This window comes from Bemisia tabaci, chromosome 6 (genome assembly GCF_918797505.1).
Source record: "Bemisia tabaci chromosome 6, PGI_BMITA_v3".
Taxonomy (NCBI): Eukaryota; Metazoa; Arthropoda; class Insecta; order Hemiptera; family Aleyrodidae; genus Bemisia; species Bemisia tabaci.
The window spans coordinates 31956682-31975277 of record NC_092798.1 but is presented as its reverse complement, the minus strand read 5'-3'; the positions used below and the strand labels follow the sequence as shown (position 1 = coordinate 31975277).

The window sequence follows — 18596 nt, the reverse complement described above, 5'->3', positions numbered from 1 at the left end:
GAATTATTCCGGATATCCTGTTCACCAAGTAGTTTCCGTTTCCGGTAAAACAGTGTTGTCAGTTTTACCTAAGTGCTTTGGGTAAAACTGACAACACTGTTTTACCGGAAACGGAAACTACTTGGTGAACAGGATATCCGGAATAATTCGAAATTCCCGCTAATTTCGGTTCAACTCGGAATAAACGGAATGAACCGCTCCTGGCCAATCAAAGCGTCTGGTTCAGAATTTGCCGTTAAAATTCCTTTTGTTCGAAAAGAGGAATACTTGGAAAAATTCGCTGGCATGACGCAATTCCTACTTGGGGAGAGGTATTGCATGACGTCATCGAAGTGGAAAAGAAAACAAAAATTGCTACCGCTATCAATTTTTGTGTGGCTTTCGCATTATCAGCGTATCATCGGAGCCCTCTGTCTACTTTTCAACTCAATTAATATTCATGATTATTTTCCGCAAGTTCATGGTCGATCAAAAGTGAACCTCGTAAGTATTTATCTGCCGGTACAAATTATTTAGAGGCGAATCCAATTTGTGTGTGCGTAGCTACTCTCGTGAACACCTAGTGAACACTTGTTACTTCCTGGTTACGGTTCCAGAACATTTTCCAGGAGGTTTAATGAGTAAAATCTGCGAATTTTGATCTTTCATTACAATCAGACACCTTTAGTAGGAATTTAAGAATACAGTTTGTCTTTAGTTGCCCTGCAAGGAAACCCTTTTTGGGTTAAAGAATATTTCGGTGTCGGCCGATGACAAATGTTCAAACTGATCCGTCTGGAAAGAGGCTGCAGATTGCCAACAAGTAAATGGAAGATTTATTTGTTTCCTAGCAGGATATAACTTTATTTACTGAATAAATGGTGGCTGAATGTTAGGTTTCCTACTCTGAACACCCCTACATTACCGTAGGTATTTAGTATTCTGCATCTAGAAAAAGAAGAGACGCACTTTGATTGAGTCATATTTTCCTGCAACTGGTACAATGATGTCGTGCATAATGCATGGCTACTGTTCTATTCAAATACAAGCATTAGTGTAGGCACAATACTGCTTAAGAAGCAATGCTACGTTGCACTGACATCATACTGCGCTGAGTGGCGTTCAATATATTTTTTGCAATTGAATAGTAACTGGCTCAGTGTTGATGAGCGGAGTTGGAGATCATGGCTTAGGTGGATAGAGGCCTTGTAAAGAAATGAATCTCCTTCACTCATTAAAAAAAAAAAAATATCATAAATAATTGTTTGGAAATATTTTGATTGGTTTTCCTCGAAGCAAATGCAACGCAATTGGAGACTTTTGAATGTTGCAATTATGATAAGAATTTTTGTATTCAGCCACTGACATATTAATTCTTGTACAAATAGTATAATGTTTCAGAAAATGCTATTAGTTCAGTACCTATGTGTTGGTTCTACTCTTCTCCCATTCATTTAATTTTTTTCCTCTCCAGTTCGCTTGTTCAAAATGAAGCAGCAGCAATTAAGGTTTGATGGAAGAGTGGTCATTGTCACAGGAGCTGGTGCAGGTATGACTTGCTATTTTATAAACATTTTCAAAGCTTTTGGAGATATATTCTTGTACCTATCCTGTATAAAGAGTCCAATAGGCAAGAATTTTTCTTCAAAAACATCGGAAAGTAGTCCAATCTGGGATTGTCATAGTACAGTTGTGCGAAACTTTCAAGAGAAAAGAGTTTGTATCCTCTCATCCTGTGAAGAGACAAAAATAAAAAGAGCCACAACTTCAGCAATGGGCTGTATTGTAGTTCTTGTTTTTGTTTCTAGGAAAAAGCATGCATCTAATTTGCCAACAATCCTTGCCCATCACACAATCGGCTCACATGGGGCAGAAAATGCTCGATCACTTGCTTGCCTGGGCACGGAAAATGCAGAAAGGCCCTTTAAAATGTTGAAGGAGGGAAAATTTTAAAGGGTCGAAAATTGAAGGAAACAAGGAGGCCGAAGTCCTCTCTTTTCAAATTGGTGGGAAATTTTGTGGAAACCTAGTGAGAAAAACTGGTGGGTTCACATTTGAAAATGTGGAAACTTGAAAGATTCTGTATCCCTGAATTAGCCAATGCAAAATCTCCTTAATCCTTCTGTCAGGTAACACAGATATTTTCATTCTTTTCAGAAAATTACTTGCAAATGGTAAAATTTTACAGCCTAAAACTTTAAAGCTATCGAAAGCGTCCTGTCTCTCTCTTCAATTTCTAATAAAAATTAACTGAAGCTCTGAATGAAAACACTGATACAAATCTTTGTTTAATCTTCTGAATTTAGGTCTAGGCCGAGCATATGCCCTTTTGTTTGGGTCTCGAGGCGCGTCAGTTGTTGTCAATGACCTCGGTGGAAGTCGCGATGGTGATGGTAAAAGCACGAAAGCTGCGGATAGTGTTGTTGCAGAAATAAGAGCTCGGGGTATGTATACTTCTTCTCATCCAAATCTTTAAATAGCTCAAGTGTTTCAGTATAGAATCCACAATATCTTTGAAAATAAGAAGTTTTTTAATCTTCTCGTTCACCTTTTTTTCAAATCTATACAAAAAAGTCTAAATTATCATGGCTTAATCTACAACTGGCTGCCACTCCCTAAAAGTTCTTTACCTACATTTTTAAGGATAGCTTTTGCTAGTCAATGCATTTGATGTGTTGATTGGTTAGTGTTGTGATTTTTGTATTGTGTTCTTTGTCATCTTGCTGCGCTTTCTCTTGCAGTAAAAAAATCGAGCGAACAATCAGTTGATCTTAAATCTGGAAAGTCTGTGCCCATTCACATATTGTTTCACAGATTTCAATCTACAAAGTTTTTTTTTTTCTATATTTTTCAAAAGTGGTAAATTCTTTATTTGTAGGTATCTTAAAATTCTCCGTTTTCTCAGCAGTGGTGTCTAGCACTTTATCACAACTTATGGAACAATGTCAAAATGGAAGAGGGAAGGTTTTTTATACTGTTATCTAAAATCTATCGTTGGATTGTAAAACGTAAATTAACATCTAATAGCTTTTAATCTATGTGGGAACATGATAACTTAATCATGTATAAAAGTGAAATGGGTAAAGCTGAATGATTCTATACGCATTTTTTGTTATGTTTTTACAGGAGGCAAAGCTGTTCCTGATTACAATTCTGTTGTAGACGGCGAGAAATTAGTGCAAACAGCCCTTGAAAATTTTGGCAGAATTGATGTTGTTGTAAACAATGCGGGTATCTTGCGTGACAAATCATTTGCCCGCATCAGTGATCAAGACTGGGGTATGCTGAGTTTCAAAAATATTCAAGCAAATCTATAGATTTAAGTTTTGCGTAGTATGCTTAATTCTGGTTTAAATTCTGAGTGCTCCAAGTTTTGAGAACGGCTCGATGTTGATTTGCCTTTGTCTTACTCGTCTCTATTAATGTTATCAGTTCTTGTAAAGACGTATGTACTCTTATTGGTACTATTCTTTCCAGGACAGACAAGAGAAACAGAATTTTACCTGTAGAATTACGTTAAACAATTCTTCATCCTTAATTTTTTTTTCCCTCGCATGTGTACTGTAGTGCATATGAAATGGGTAAAATTGCTTGTATTTTTTAAGAAGTTTCTAAGAGCAAGAAAGATGAAGCTATCTCAAAGCCGGACTTGGACCAGAAGTACATAAGCCAGGAAATTAAACCTGTCAGGCCAAAGCGTAACCAAAGAAGGCCCCCCCTTCCTCCTACCATTAATGTCTCTTAAAAAAAATCTTCCCTGCAGTTTTAAGGAATATTTACTCGTCGGCAATCCTCCCCCCCCCTCCCCCCAAACAATGACTGAATTTTCAGACATGCCATGATGGACCAAACCATAAGATGCTTGGTCATTCCTCATCCATCTCATAAGAAAATAATCTGTGTAAACTTGGATAATAAGTATGATCTGCGAGAAGCTCCTATTTTATGTGCAATCAATTAGTAATGAACCTGACCTTGACTGGGAGGAAGACATGCATTCACTTCTTAATTACACTTGCCATGTGCTATTCAAGGTCCTCCATTGTCATTATATGAGGCTTTTAATCTCTTTATCTTATTGAGGTGTAAGAAAACACTTAAATGTCCTCAGTGATTTTCTCCGCAAGGGACTCTGAACTTTTCCTTCTCCGTCCAATGAGATGTTCTTCAATTTTTATCATAGTCAAATTCTTCTTTCTAGCTCAGTATTTTATTTATTTTCTTTTTACCAATATCGTTCTTAGAGAAGATTTTTTATGCGTCATAAGTAATGAGAATAGCATTAAATTCAGTATTTTTTGTAATTCCGGTTGTACATGCAATGTGTGACTGTCTGCAGGCATATTTGGACCAAGTTGCATTGAGTTTGAGCCCCAAAAAAGAGGTTTGAAGGTTTATTCCTTGATAAGACTCAATGTTAAGGACAATTATCAACAACTAATTTCATGTTCAAAATATTTTTTTTTCGACTTTAGGTTTTTGACCAGAAAAAATTTGAGACATTTTAAGCTATTGCTATGTTAAATAGGATTCTTTGGGATCAAAGTTTCTCCAAAGAAAAAAAGAGATTGATTTATAACACAATAATCAAAAGCACTCTGACCTATGGCAATGAAGTATGGCCCATGAAAGATCGTACCGAAAAGATTCTTAAGGCAACTGAGATGGATTTCTGGCGAAGATCAGCTGGAGTCTCGAGGAGGGATCACGTAAGGAACGAAAGAGAGCGTCAGATCATGAACGCTGAGCAGAACATCACGCATGAAATTATGACCTAACAGCTTGTCTGGTATGTTAATACTCAACGAACGGCAGATGACAGATTGCTTAAAAAGGCACTAGATTGGGTTCCTCCTGGGAGAAGACGAAGGGGACGTCCAGCAAAATCGTGGATAGGTGTCATTCAAGACGAAATTACAAGATGCCAGTTACCAGATGACCTCTGGATCGATAGACAAGAATGGAGTATAGATGTCGCCGAGCGCCTGGGCGCGCTGTAAAAGCGGCATGCATGTATAGTATATATGTGAAAATTTACAACAAGTTGAATGCAATACTGCTAACAAATGTTTTCCCAAAATGGGACTTAGTGTGTTTTTATTAACAAAGAAGACAACTCAAGAAAGTTTTCAAGAATCGACTGTTGCCATGGACCAGTTATCTGAAGAAAAAATAATGTATGACAGGAAGTCATTAATCATACAGGAACTGATTCTCTGTGTACCTTTTTTCCAGATCTCGTCCACAATGTTCACTTAAAAGGGGCTTTCAAAGTAACTCAAGCAGCATGGCCACACATGAAAAAACAAAATTATGGACGGATCATCATGACATCCTCAAACTCTGGTTTGTATGGAAATTTCGGTCAAGCTAACTACAGGTATGTTCCTCATTAATTTTTTCCATCTTTGACATAGTTTTATTTTCGCTAAAAACACTAGCATGTTTCCTTTTTTTAAGTCTATAGAACTTATCATATAAAATTATCATTTTTGAATATGTTGGCTTGAATAATGTATGAGTATCTAAAAATTCAGAATTACTGAGGGAATTATGATCCTGTGGAAAAAATTTAACTTCTCCAAAAAAAAAATTGCTCTAGGCACTTTGGTACAACCCACTTGAGAAAATGATTTTGTCAGTCTGAAAGAGGAATGGCACAGAATATTAGATTTAATTTTTAAGTAAGAAAAGGTCTCTAGATACTGATGCTTTTCATAAGCAAAGAGACCAAAAATTGCCAAATTTAACTCCAATTATGTGTGGGTGTCGTCATGCCGTCATCTTCAGGTTCTTTGATGATGTCATCGGCCCAGTATGGCTGGAAATGGCCAAAAACCTGTATAACTAATAAAGAAATAGTCAAGTGGTATCCAGAGGCACCAAGTGGTTGCTGCATTTAAGGGAGGGGGGGGGCTAACGGGCGGTAAAAGAAGGAAATTAACATTTCCTTAAAATATAACAGCTCCTCCTTTGCTCTAGAGCTTGCATCAGAAAAGTAGGCAGCTGTTTATTTTCTGTTTGTAGACAGCTGCCCTGCCACCATACAATAGCGGCGGAGGATTGACTGAAGACATTAACGCTGCTATGCACAGATGCGCGAATAGGTTGATTGCGCAGGACGGTCAATCCTAAATTACTGCCTACTTATCCAGGAGGAGCTCTACTGTTTATTTAGTGTGTTTGACAATTTAGCACTCAAGGGTTTTTCTGCTGGCAACTTTTAATGATGTGTTGGTGTGTTTTTGAATTTTCTTTTGACAGTGCTGCTAAGATGGGTCTTGTCGGTTTAGCAAATACATTGGCCATAGAGGGAAGGAAGAATAATATATATACTAACGTAATCGTCCCCACAGCGGCATCGCGCCTAACTGAAGATATATTGCCTCCAGGTATCTCTACCTCTTTGTTTCATGTTGATATTGTCTTTTTCAGTCCATCTAGGCAAAGACCCCAGCATACAATTTTGCAGAGAAAAAAGTGTGAATCATTCCAGATTTCCATAAAATTATTTTTGTCTCATAAAGTTGTCAGTGTTTCAATTGGATGTAGACATCTTTTCTTTGGAGCCAGAGTTTCCAAGAATTTACAGGGATCCAAGGGTAAAATGATGAACGACTCGAGGTAAAAAGTTTGTGTCACTTTTTGTGAAGTTTTTTTTACCACCTCACCAATTTCCTATGGCTCAATTGAGGCCTAGTGGCTGAAGTTTTTTTGCCAGCAATATTACTGTAGGCAATTCTTTCTTAGGGTAACATGCAAGTTGATTTGTTTTAGCTAATTTCTTCCTCTTGTTTTCTATAATAGACTTTTTTGCTGAGCTGAGGCCGGAATTAATTGCACCCGTTGTTGTTTGGTTATGTCATGAATCTTGCGAAGACAATGGCGCTATTATTGAGTCTGCAGCTGGATGGGCTACGAAGTGTAAGTTTCTTATCAGTATCAATTTTTGAAGTATGGAAAATCTAAAAGTGTGACCTGTCTCCTATAAGTAACAGGGTGGTGGAATGGTGATGAGTCTACAATATTCCAAGGGAAAATTGTGAAGTAGATTTTAACAAAAAAAATCGAACCATGAACCCAAGAGGAGCCAGGAAGATGATGATTTTTTCAAGGGATATGATTATCATTCCTGAAGTTCTTTTAATGTGTCATCTTGCTTCACCATATGCAGTTCGATGACCAAAGTTCAAAACGACGTATCCCTATTACAGTGTTTCAGAATTTCTGCTCCTATTTAATTTTTCAAAGAAAAACAAGTCATCTTCATAGCTTGAAAATGCAAAATATTCCCCTAACAGTATAGAATAATCAAAGAGGTTTTCGATAAATTATGTCAACTAGTTTTTCAAAGAAAAAATAAAGTAAAATGGGAAGTCTGCTACGTCGCAAACGGAAGTATGTGGTTTTACATTTTGGCCATTGATTGAAGGTTTTTATTTCCCGGTGTCATTTTGATTTGCATTTTTCTCAAATCTGATGGAATATTAAATTTTGATTTTGCATTTGTAAACTGTAGAGGCATGTCTGTGCCAGTCAGTCTGTAGTCTGATTATTATAAGTGTACATCATGCCTATTTCAGGTCATCTTGTTCGTGGTGCTGGCACACCTTTAAGAGTGCGAATAACTGATAATGTTGCGCCAGAAGATGTTCAAAACCAGTGGAACAAAGTCACTGACATGAGCCGAGCTCAGAGACACGAGTCCATAGAGGTGAGTCTATTTTTCAAAAGATACATCCCTTTTTTTAAGTTTCTATTTCTCTATTACAGTTTCATCATCTTATCATCATATCAAAAGTGAGGGTAGATTCCTCTTCCCACCACAACCTTAAAATTAGTTTCATGGTTCAAGAAAGACTACATTGACAAACATCTGTTGAAGCATTATGTTGTGATTTGTGCATCATTCGCCAAAATTTACGGGTTGGTAAAATTGCACAAACCTGTCCAGCTTATGCACCCTATTGTCAGCTCAAGGGGTCAGTTGCACCCATTTTTTTAAAAATTTATTTACTGGAAGTACCTAGTTAATTAAGTTTGTAGCAATTTTTTCAGATTTTTTTCAACCTTGAATGGCAAAGAAACTCTGTTTTGAATATTCAATGAATGGGACTCGTTTGAAACAATATTTTTGGCGGATTCTGATGATGTAACTTGGCTGAATTCAGCTTCAGGCATCGTCTCACTACATCAACTCAACCATTGACTTTTGATTGGTTGGATTTTAATTGGCTTTTTTCCCTTTGGACATTATTTTTTGAACTTTAAAATTAGCTTTTTGTGTTTTTCACGAAATTCAACATCAGGAAAACTTTATTACAACCTTGCAAGAATTCCTTGCCGCTGCCTTATTGTACAATTCTGTATCATTCATATTGTCCATTGACCTATCGGGAAACACTCATTTTCTGCCACCAAAAGTTTCAAAAGACCACTGTTTCAGAATAACATTAAATGAAAGTTTTGCCTCAGGTACAACCAGATTTTACATGAGAACTAAAATTTACTTCAGTTTACTCAAATATTATTACATTCATTTGAACCGAAACTATTTTTGTGTAACAGGAAGTTTCCAGTACTCTCCTTGGCATTCTTGAAGATATGAAATCCGGAGGCACTTCAAGCTCATCATCTGTAAGTATTAATCATGGACCTTATTTATCATCCTCAAGAAAAAAAATCAATAAAACAAGAAAATCAAATTATACCTAAACTTTTTTCTTCATTTTTTGAGTCAGTTAGAGTCTCAATAATTTTAAAGTCATCTAAATTGTATCCATTTTCAACAGCTTAATTTTTGTTAAAATTTTGTATTTGTCAACTAGACAAAACAAGACCAAGGAGAAATAGAGTCGTGTGACTGGTTGGCTTTGTCAGCTGTCCTCTTTGTGACGCAAACGTTGGGTGGATTCAACAACAAAGTAACTCGAGGAGGTGACTTCAGTTCCACGTCAATTTCAACCGACGTAGGGAAAGCGAAGAGGAAGACATAAGCTGCTGACCAATCACACAATTCCATCCCTCCCTAGTCCTGTCTTGTCCAGTCATCGAACACAAAATTCCAACTATCGGGCTGCAGCACTGTTGAAAACTGTTATAGCACATTGTAACTAGTATCAGTCATAGATAATTGCTTAGTAGTGGTTCTTTGGATTGTCTAGACTCACTCTAAATGCAGCGTCAAACAATCGTTAATTAAATTGGGAAATAGAATGTTTGTGAATTACTAATCATCACAAAGATGAAGATGTTTTATTGTGTAGTAAATAATCGTATCGCACATTTTTTAATGTAAAATAAAATACTTTAAACTCAGTTTTGGATCTTTTTTAGGGAGAAGTTGAAAGTGTGTTTGAATTCAGATCAAAAGACTCAATCATCTACAATATTGGAAGTAAGTATTGATTTCTCAACCTTTTGTGGTTACTATTAATTATACTTTTCAAGCAGGACTTAACTCTGGTAGTAAAGAACCTTTAAAAAAAATTAAACCTGTGCGGTCGACTGCCGGATGAATTCTGCCCAAATTAGTACGGAGCTCCAGTTAGATGTTGGGCCAGGCTCAAAATTGCGACTGTAAAGCTCCGTTAAGTTTATTGTAGGGTCTGATCAGACTACAGACAGGTCTTGCTCAGCAGTTGACTGCAAAGGATTAATAAGATGTTTTCAAGTGCATCATCCCTCTGTAATCAGGTAGTTCTAACTATTGAAGTTTTAAAATTTTATCAGGGTAACAGTTTTAGCAGTTGAGCAATTACTCCCACCTATGGTTCTGTTTATTTTTTTCCCCATTTGTCGGAGAGCTGAAACCTTCTTCAGCCACATGAGAGTTAGGATGAATTTCTCTCAGGTAAAGTAAACAGGGAAATTATTCAAACATTCTTTGTTGAGTAGTGCCATATATTAAAATGATCAAAACAGGAATCGTGGTACTATACATTAAATTTTTTTTATTGGTGGATTATTATTTTTTTGTATTATATTTTATTGGAAATCATTGGTTTGATTTGATTTATTTTTCTTCCCTCCAACAATAATACAAAATAAAGAATCACGGAAAAACCAACAGAACAATGAGTAGAAATAAGGCATTTACTGAAGCAAGGCCTTGTAGCAGGTGGAGTCAACAATTGCAAGAAGTAGATTTTAAAATCAAGTGTGTCAAGACAGCCGAAGTGTGTTGGCTAAGCACCAAGCATCGCGCAGTATATTTTTTTAAAGGTTTTCAAAGCTTTCCTCAATTCATTCGAACAATTTTTGCATCATTCCCCTAGCAATTAATGAACTTGAACTATTTTTTGAAATGAATATCATGATTCCATTTCTTTGTTTCATTTTGAAAAATGAATCAATCATTGAAAAAAGATCAGAAGAAAGTACAATATGTAGCACAATTATAGGTCGTGACTAAATCATTCTCTCACTCATTATTTTAATTCTCCTTCGAAATCAATTCTCATAATGGTGGTTTCTTATTTTCAGTTGGTGCTAATGTTCAGAATCCGAGTGAATTAAAATTCCTGTACGAAAATCATGAAGACTTTGCTGTTTTACCTTCATATGCAATCATTCCTGGGCAAATGGCTTTCTTTGAGTCGGATCTAGTTCAAAATGCGGTCCCTGGCAAGTCTGTTGACCTAAGTCAGGTGAGGCTACATTTTCACATCTCAGTTTCCTCTATAACTCCATTCCTCAGCCAATCTCTTTCAGATGGAAATATTTTTGATAGAAATGAAAAATAAGTTGCATGGGACAACACATGGAATCTCCGATCTTCCTGAAGTGTTTTCTTTTAGATGACAAGAAGAATGACATATTCAAGTTTCATCCAATTGAATCAAAAGACATTCTTCATGAGATAAATGCCATCTACTTTGAAAATTTGTAATTTTTACATTTTTATTTAACGTAAGTGGTGACTCTTATCCTAAAATATTTGTTTTTCTTCAATTTTTGTAGATTTTGCATGGAGAGCAGTACATTGAACTCCTCAAACCTTTTCCAACAAGTGGTGTGCTAACCTCAACAGCCCGTGTCTCAGATGTGATGGACAAAGGAAAAGGAGCTGTAATTTTATGTGACGGTATGCATATTTTACGACTAAAACTCAGATCTCTACTAATTTTCTTGCAGTGTTTTTAGTTTCAAGTATTCTTCGGTTAAAGTAAACACCATCAGAGAAACTTTTATTTCGTCGGAAATGAAGCAAACTGCCCTTTCAAATCATAATTTTTCAATCCTGCAATATATAAACTTTTGAATTGCTTGAATAGCAGCACTAATGGAAAGAATTTACTCGGTTATAGCTTAGCATCTGTATTTTCTTTCAAGTATTAAACACATTGTTAAACACTTCGTCATAATGAAGGTTTTTCTAAAGCTTAATGTGCCTTTACGTTTTACAGTGATTAAGCAATATAGCAAGGCATATTACTCAATGAGAAAAAAAACGCTATCGATGAACTACATAAGATTATTTTTTCTAAAAAAGGACAAACATTTTTGAGGATAAATTACGGTAACCTCTTCCCAAATAAATTTTTTTTTTTTTTTTAAAAAAAATTGGACCGTTCTGATTACACAAGGAAACTTGTAGACTTTTGATGATGTACAGAAAGAGGGAAAGCATCACAGTGTTATGTATTAGTATAAAATGAAAAAAACATCTCATAATCTTTAGAAGTACAATCATCATGTCAGCTTTCTATTCTAATTTCTAGCGGAAACCTATGATGAAAGTGGTGAGAAGATCGCTGTTTCGCAAATGAGCGTTTTTGCAGTGGGTGCCGGTGGATTTGGAGGCAAACGCACGTCTGATAAAGCCATTTCAACTGTAGATCCTCCTTCCCGCTCTCCAGATGCATCCATCAGTGAAAAAACGAATCCTAATCAGGTCAGAGAAATTATTTGTGATGCTCTGATGGTGGCTTTTCATTTTTAGTCTGACAAACTGAATCTTGAGATCTTGAAATGGATGCAGTATTGTCTGTATGTATGAAATAACAAATTAGATGCATTTTTTTAGCAGAATGGTCCAAGATGCACAGTTTAAGAATTCAGTTTAGTATTCACAACTCATCATGATAAAGCTGAAGATGTAGTGTGCAGCTCCGAAAAAATTGTCCTTTTTGTTAATAGTGAATGAACTTAGAATGTATGTGATTGACAACAACCGGATGTGCCCATTTAATAAAAATAAATTTTGGCATTCACTAAGACACCTAAGAATTTTTGGCAGAGTAAAAATAACTAGCAGTTTCAAGTGTTAAGGTACCTGCCTACTTGTAGTCGGAAATTAAATTTTTTTCTGTAGACAAGCATCTGAAAGAAAGAATATTGAAGAGGTAAGTTAGTGAAGTGTTTGATTCCAGTCAGTGAAATTTCCATTAATAATTTTGTGTTGTGCGTTGCAGGCTGCAATCTACCGTTTGAGTGGGGACTTCAATCCTCTACATATTGATCCCAGTTTTGCAGCTATCAGCGGTTATAGTACTCCAATCCTTCATGGTTTATGCTCACTAGGCTATGCAGTTCGACATGTTTTAGCACAATACGCAGACTATGACCCTGCTCGATGTAAAAGCATTAAGGTAACCTGAAATTTTATCTGCTAAGATTACTTCTTATTCTTATTGTTCTCCCAATATGTTCCAAGTGCACGATTTCAAACAGATTTTAAACTCTATGTCCCGACATGAAAATAATCTCAAATTCTTGTCACGTAAATATTTTTTGTATTTTACACTGTAATTGTCTCTTTGCCGCCTGTGATTGAGTAATTCTTTATTTCATGCTGCTTTCAGACGAGATTTGCAAAACCTGTTTATCCGGGACAGACTCTCAAAACAGACATGTGGAGAGATGGTAACCGAATATTTTTCCGCACCTCTGTTGTCGAAAACAACAGTATTGTTTTAACAGGTATGTGCTCTGTTTCAAAATTGGTCTTGTTCCAACTATCCTCCTGCAGGCAAACCGTAACAATCTATGAGCAAAAATTTTAGATCCTTAAAGTTTTAAGATTATTATTGATGAAGGCGATAACAGATTTTGAAAGTTGATTGACTTGTGATTTGGAAAAGCGCGCTGAGATTTTTTAAATTGCATTAAAACTTTTGATAAAAATTATCTTTAAACTTGAAAATTTAGCTAAAAAGATAGATTCTAGTATTAAATGTCTCTACAAAGTTTATTCTATGACTTATTTTACGTGAAATGAATTGTGTCTCAATTAATAAAAAATGTCAGGTAATTTGCTATATCTGTGATACCTCTCCCTTATCAATTTAAATTTTTTTTTAGCTATGTAGTAAAAGTCTTCTTTGCTCCGCAAAATTCGTCTTTTCATTATTTATTTATGAAGTTTCTATTACTGTCGCTTTGTTGCATCTGTTTCTAAAGTATAAATTATTCATAAAAATTGATAAGTTTATACTGTCTGTTCAAAAAACCCAAAACGTTAATCACTTGCTGTGATCTGTCATCAATTTTCAAAAAGTTTGTGCTGACATCCTTCAGTTTCATGAAGATGTCCTCAACAACTGCTTAGTTAAAACAAAATACATTTTCGACATTTTTCACGATCTGCAGAGAATAAAATGAGGCCCACATAGCCTTTCAATAGCCCGTTTAACCCAGTACAATCAAGGCAAATAATGGTTAAAGAGGTTTTCAAAATTGATTGAATGAGGTAAATCAAACCCCACTTAATCAAACCCCAAATTACAGGTCATAATCTATTTGCTTCTATGTGGTTATAGGTGGATTCATGGATCTGACAGAAGTCACTGCTGCTTCAAAAGTAGTCTTGAAAGCAGCTGCAGCTGATGAAAGTTTACCCAGTGATGCCGTGTTTACTGGCATGCAAGAAAGAATCGACAGTGACAAGGAAGTGTGTAAAAAAATCAATGCCGTTTTTGTATACAATATCACCAAGGATAAAAACGTTGTTGCAACTTGGAGTAAGTAAACTTAAGCCCAATCCACACGATTCAAATTTTCATCCATTAAAGGCGGACAAGAAGTTGAATGGAAAGTTGTATACAAAAAAAATTTGATACAATTACCGTTGCAATGTGACATCATCAAACGGATTTTGGATATCTCAGGCAGCTCTTGGTTTGCGAAGATACAGCTTCAGCTGATGTCGATTGGAAGATTCTGACTCAACTTTCCGTTCAACCTTCCATCCAATTGGAGCTGCCACTAGGATGGAAAGTTGAATGAAATGTTGAATGCGACGTTGCATTCAAGTTTCCGTTCAACTTTTCCTCAAATTGTGTTTTTGTGTCTGTATCTTAGCTTAACTTTTTATTCTACAAAAGTGGAAGAAGAGTTGAGTGAAAAGTTGAATTAAGTGAATTGGGCTTTAAAGTATTTCCTTTCTAATTACTTGACCTGGTTGAAGGCCTGAGGATGTGCATTATTGCAAAATTTCTCATTTTACTTCCTCTTAATATCTCTCATCAGGAATCTAAGGAATGATCTCCGACTCACAAGAAAATTATTTCAACTTTGATGAATGAGTACAGTCAACTCTCGCTTAGTGATAATGCATGGGGACTGGGGCTCTGTGTTCACTCATCAAAATTTCTCACTCAATCAAAATAGCCCGTTTCCCACCTTGTAATTTCAAATTCTGCTCCAAAAATATGGCAAAGACAATTCTGGTCCATTACAAATCCATAGAATTTATCTCTAATGGTGAAATATTGCACGCAACTAGTTAGACAGATAAATCAAATGGAAGGCAATCAGAATCCCAACTCAGCTGCATTGAAAATTCATCCATGAAAAATATATCGTTGCCGCTCTAGCGGGAAGGAGGGGTCTAAGAGAGCATTATGCCTTTTTGTTTTTACATGTTATAGGATACACACCTACATCATAAAAGTGATAGGAGGGAGAAATGGATCAAAAAATCCGAAATTTAACAGTGTGTAGTTTATGAACGGTCCGTCAACTTCACTGAGATTATAATATTTCAGTTGTGCTTTGATCAGGTGTGGTTGAATTGTAGATTATCTTGATAGCTGTTGGGAAAAATTAGAACTTGTTGACGAAAATAATCTGTGGGGCTCTGAAGTATGGTGTTTTTTTAAATACCTTTGCAAGTTGGAGTTTTTACAAAGTTTTTCAGATCACACTTCCCCTGTTTATTTTGAATCTAGCCGCCAGCCATATGTTACCTCTTTTTTCTGATTGTTTTGTCTAGTTTTTTGGATTTTGTTCTCTTATAGTTATTTTATGTTTCAGCCTGTGATCTGAAACAAGGGAAAGTATATAAAGGGCTGCCAGTAGGTGGTGCAAAAGCTGATACAACCCTCACCGTTGATGATGAAGATATGATCGACATCGTGAGTGCTGTTCTTTGATTTTTCTTAAAAAAGTAAAATGAGCTACTTGTATCGATCAAGTGTGCACCAAAAATTTCTAACTCAGCCTTTGTTTTTATTTTTTTTCAAAATTTAGGTAACCTCAGCAAATTTTTTATTTTCTCATCACTCTTCTCGCTTTTGTCCTTGCTCATATTTTAATCTGGCAGTATGTTGGTACATTCCCTGCTAATGTGTTTTAGCGTAATTGTCTCTGCCAGATCAGAGAAATGTGCAAAAAACAGTAAAACTTGAATGCTTCAAACCATGGTCTCTTCTGATTACTGCAACGCCAGCTCTACCTTTCAGCTGCATAAGTAACGATAGCGCCTAACAGACAATTTAGGTGAAAATGAGTCGGTGATTTTCCTGCATCCTACAGCATAAAATACGCAAGCTGATGTTCATATTTTTTTCCAAACCCTTCTGTGAGTGTTGCAATGATGTCATAATGTATAAAAAAATGGGAATTTAACCTCAAAATTACAAAATTGGCGAAGTGTTTTCCTCGTACTGCAAAATTGTCAGTTCGCAAGCAGGAGGTATTTTGTTTAATTGATTTTGTTGTTTCTTATTTTCACAATTTTGTTGTTTCTCATTTTCACAATTTTGTTGCAGGCTCTGGGTAAATTAAATCCTCAGACAGCGTTCATGAAAGGAAAACTAAAAATCAAAGGGAACATAATGTTGGCCCAGAAATTGAAAGCACTTCAGACTGCTGCTCCAAAGCTGTAGACTGTAGTGAATTAAGTTTGAATCAGCATAGTTTTTTCAATGGAAAAATGAGTCATTGGACACCGGTAATTAATTGATAAAAAATTTTCTTTTTTTTCCAAACGGGTATACGTTTTCTTTCATGTACTTCTTTTTGAAACAAGGGATGAAAGAAGAATCAATAATTTTCAAGATAAGGAAGACAAAATGATCAAAGTGCATCTTACTTGTCTGTCATCAATGTGATGAAAGTAGACACTAATTTTAAAATAATTAGATAGGGGTGTGCATGTTTTATTTACATTCCTGATCTTTGGAAGGTCATGTACCTATTGGGGGGTCTAAGGTGTAGAGGGTCACAGAGTCAATTACTATCGTGGGTTTTTTGACACATAAAAGTAACAAGTAGAAAATCATCTAGTTTTATGAAGGGATCTTACCAGTATGTGATTCTACTTAAAGTACTGTAAAGCGTTGTAACTGCCTCAAGGTGTTACTGATCATCGTAGGAGATCAAAGTCATTTGATTCTTATAAGTATCGTAGTCCTTGAGGACTTCAAGTCTCTTTATGTGGGTGCTGGGGTTTTAGAGATTTAACAGAGTTAATGCTTCTTCTACTTATTTTAATGTAAATGGTAAGCGGTATATATTATATTTTATTTTTGTATAATCCCTCCTATTTGTCTCTTTGTAGTGGGGGAAGATAAAAAGAGAACGATTTGGGGGTTCAGTGGCAGATGAATGCATAGAAACCTTCCGTCTTGAACCATCTTGCTTCTGAACCTCTTTGCAAGGATCCTTTTAGAAAGTTCATAAATCATACTCATAACTTGGGTGGCAATCTAAATGAGAACCTTTTTTACAACTGCTCAATTTTACTACTTAATTCTGACCAAGAGAATTTTCGTCTGGATTGTTTTGGCATTGTGTCTTTTCTCATCCTTGTGTACAGAATGTATTAGCATGTAAGACCAAATTGTTGAAGCTCATTCTGATTGCTACATTTGTTTTGCACTCATATGTGTTTTGGACTCATATGATTCACCTCAGATACGTTACATTGTGACAAATGTATCAATCTATGGGAATTTTACTCAGTTATTTTACAACAAGTTCCTTGCAAGTACTCTTATGAAAATAGTCAAGGATCATTAAATTTCTCATCTCCTATCCACCGTTATTTCTCTTTTTTATCTCTCTTTATAGTGAAAGCGAAATTGAAAAGCATCTTACAACTTTAAATATCGTTTTTAAAGCAATGCTGATTATTTTTCGTTAACATTTCTCTGTTCATAATTTTTGGCATGCTTCATTTTCATACTATGCCATACCATGAGAGTGAAGTCTCCATAAATTTTTTTTAATAAAACCAAAAGACCTGCTAATTTAAATTTGGAAGAATTTAACAAGACATTATCCAACCTTAGGTAATCAACCCTAATACTGATCAAAAATAACGATGCTGTTAATCAAAAATTTCATCAACTGTTTTACCTTAAAAGACCAACAGAGCTTGCCAAAATAATTTGAAACTTAGGTCTATCTTTTGAGCCTTTTTTCAAGTTTTTAATATTGTTAGAGTCTCAGTACTGAGACAAAGGGACATCAATTCATTGTTTCGAAAGTGAGCTTGTTTACATCCAATGGAGCTGGCTCACACTAGATCGATTTCTGTATTTTCTTTTTGTTTTAAATAATTCTGATTTGTTATGTTTTTTTTTTATTTTTATATGTCTTATTGTTACAGTGATGAAAAATAAAAGCAAAGTTTTAAAAAAAGTCTTGCTCGATTTTATGCCTTCCTCGTTTGCTTCCTCTGCCGCACAGATCTCTTAGACCTGTGAAGTTAAATAAAATGTAGGAAATGGTGTAAAGATATTTTTAAGAAAAAACAAGATCAGCAATTTGAATGAAGAGCTCCATGCAGGCAACTTCTATTTTCAGCAGCGGGAAGAGGTAGCCTAAATTAGCTGACTGCTCCTGTTATTTCTGCAATTAGATGGCCTTGATATTTTTGACCCTCTTAAGGAACAGCGCAGGATTATGTTTTGCGTTGCGTTGACTAAAAGACGTGCAAAAGTTAATAAATATTGATGAGTGATAAGCCTCTCTTGTTTCATGTTAAACAAGAAATTCTCTTTTAAAAATTTCTAAAATATTGAACACTGGTAAGTTCAAAAATTCAGGACTTATTGAGTATCTTATACACCTCATCCACATGAGCTAGCTGATTCTGTCCACCACATTGATGATCTTGAAAAACTAATTTCTTATTCAACAAGAAAAACAAGTTGGACCCATTAATCTTTTTAGACAATTCCCAAGAATTTATTTCCTAAGTTTCTGCTTTATGAATTTCCGCTGCTCGGTTTTAAATTAGTGTATCCCTGGAAAAGAATCTCATTTTATTTTCCATGAAGGCAGAAAATATTTGTCCTCAGGCGACAGTGGAGATTGGCGGAAGTTATTAGCCAACTGGAGGCAACCTCTTTCTTCTCTCTATAAGCAGGGATTGCCCTACAGTA

The 18596-nt window shown here is 35.6% G+C and overlaps 1 protein-coding gene across 2 annotated transcripts; it reads left to right on the top strand.

Moving 5' to 3' along the window:
• The first annotated feature begins 324 nt into the window (after positions 1-324).
• Positions 325-17850, top strand: Mfe2 (peroxisomal Multifunctional enzyme type 2). 2 transcript variants are annotated; one of them, XM_019061909.2, is made up of 18 exons: positions 325-483; positions 1454-1528; positions 2286-2423; positions 3106-3258; positions 5215-5359; positions 6244-6371; positions 6787-6903; positions 7563-7693; positions 8548-8616; positions 9316-9376; positions 10465-10628; positions 10942-11065; positions 11703-11875; positions 12396-12572; positions 12786-12903; positions 13743-13943; positions 15238-15338; positions 15975-17850. In XM_019061909.2, exons 2-18 carry the CDS (start codon positions 1468-1470, stop codon positions 16089-16091), a joined length of 2178 nt encoding a protein of 725 aa, XP_018917454.2. In that variant the 5' UTR covers positions 325-483; positions 1454-1467; the 3' UTR covers positions 16092-17850. The 2 variants fall into 2 exon arrangements, with proteins under 2 accessions (XP_018917454.2, XP_018917446.2); XM_019061901.2 differs by lacking the exon at positions 325-483 and adding an exon at positions 609-802.
• The last annotated feature ends 746 nt before the right edge of the window (positions 17851-18596 follow it).

Bases quoted from the DNA above. Each gene is read 5' to 3' on its own strand.
- Mfe2 (XM_019061901.2), top strand. From the start codon at position 757: ATGTTCAAACTGATCCGTCTGGAAAGAGGCTGCAGATTGCCAACAA. The intron at 2,424-3,105 runs GTATGTATACTT...ATGTTTTTACAG, and splicing joins TGCAGAAATAAGAGCTCGGG to GAGGCAAAGCTGTTCCTGAT. The intron at 11,876-12,395 runs GTCAGAGAAATT...TGTGCGTTGCAG, and splicing joins AAAAAACGAATCCTAATCAG to GCTGCAATCTACCGTTTGAG.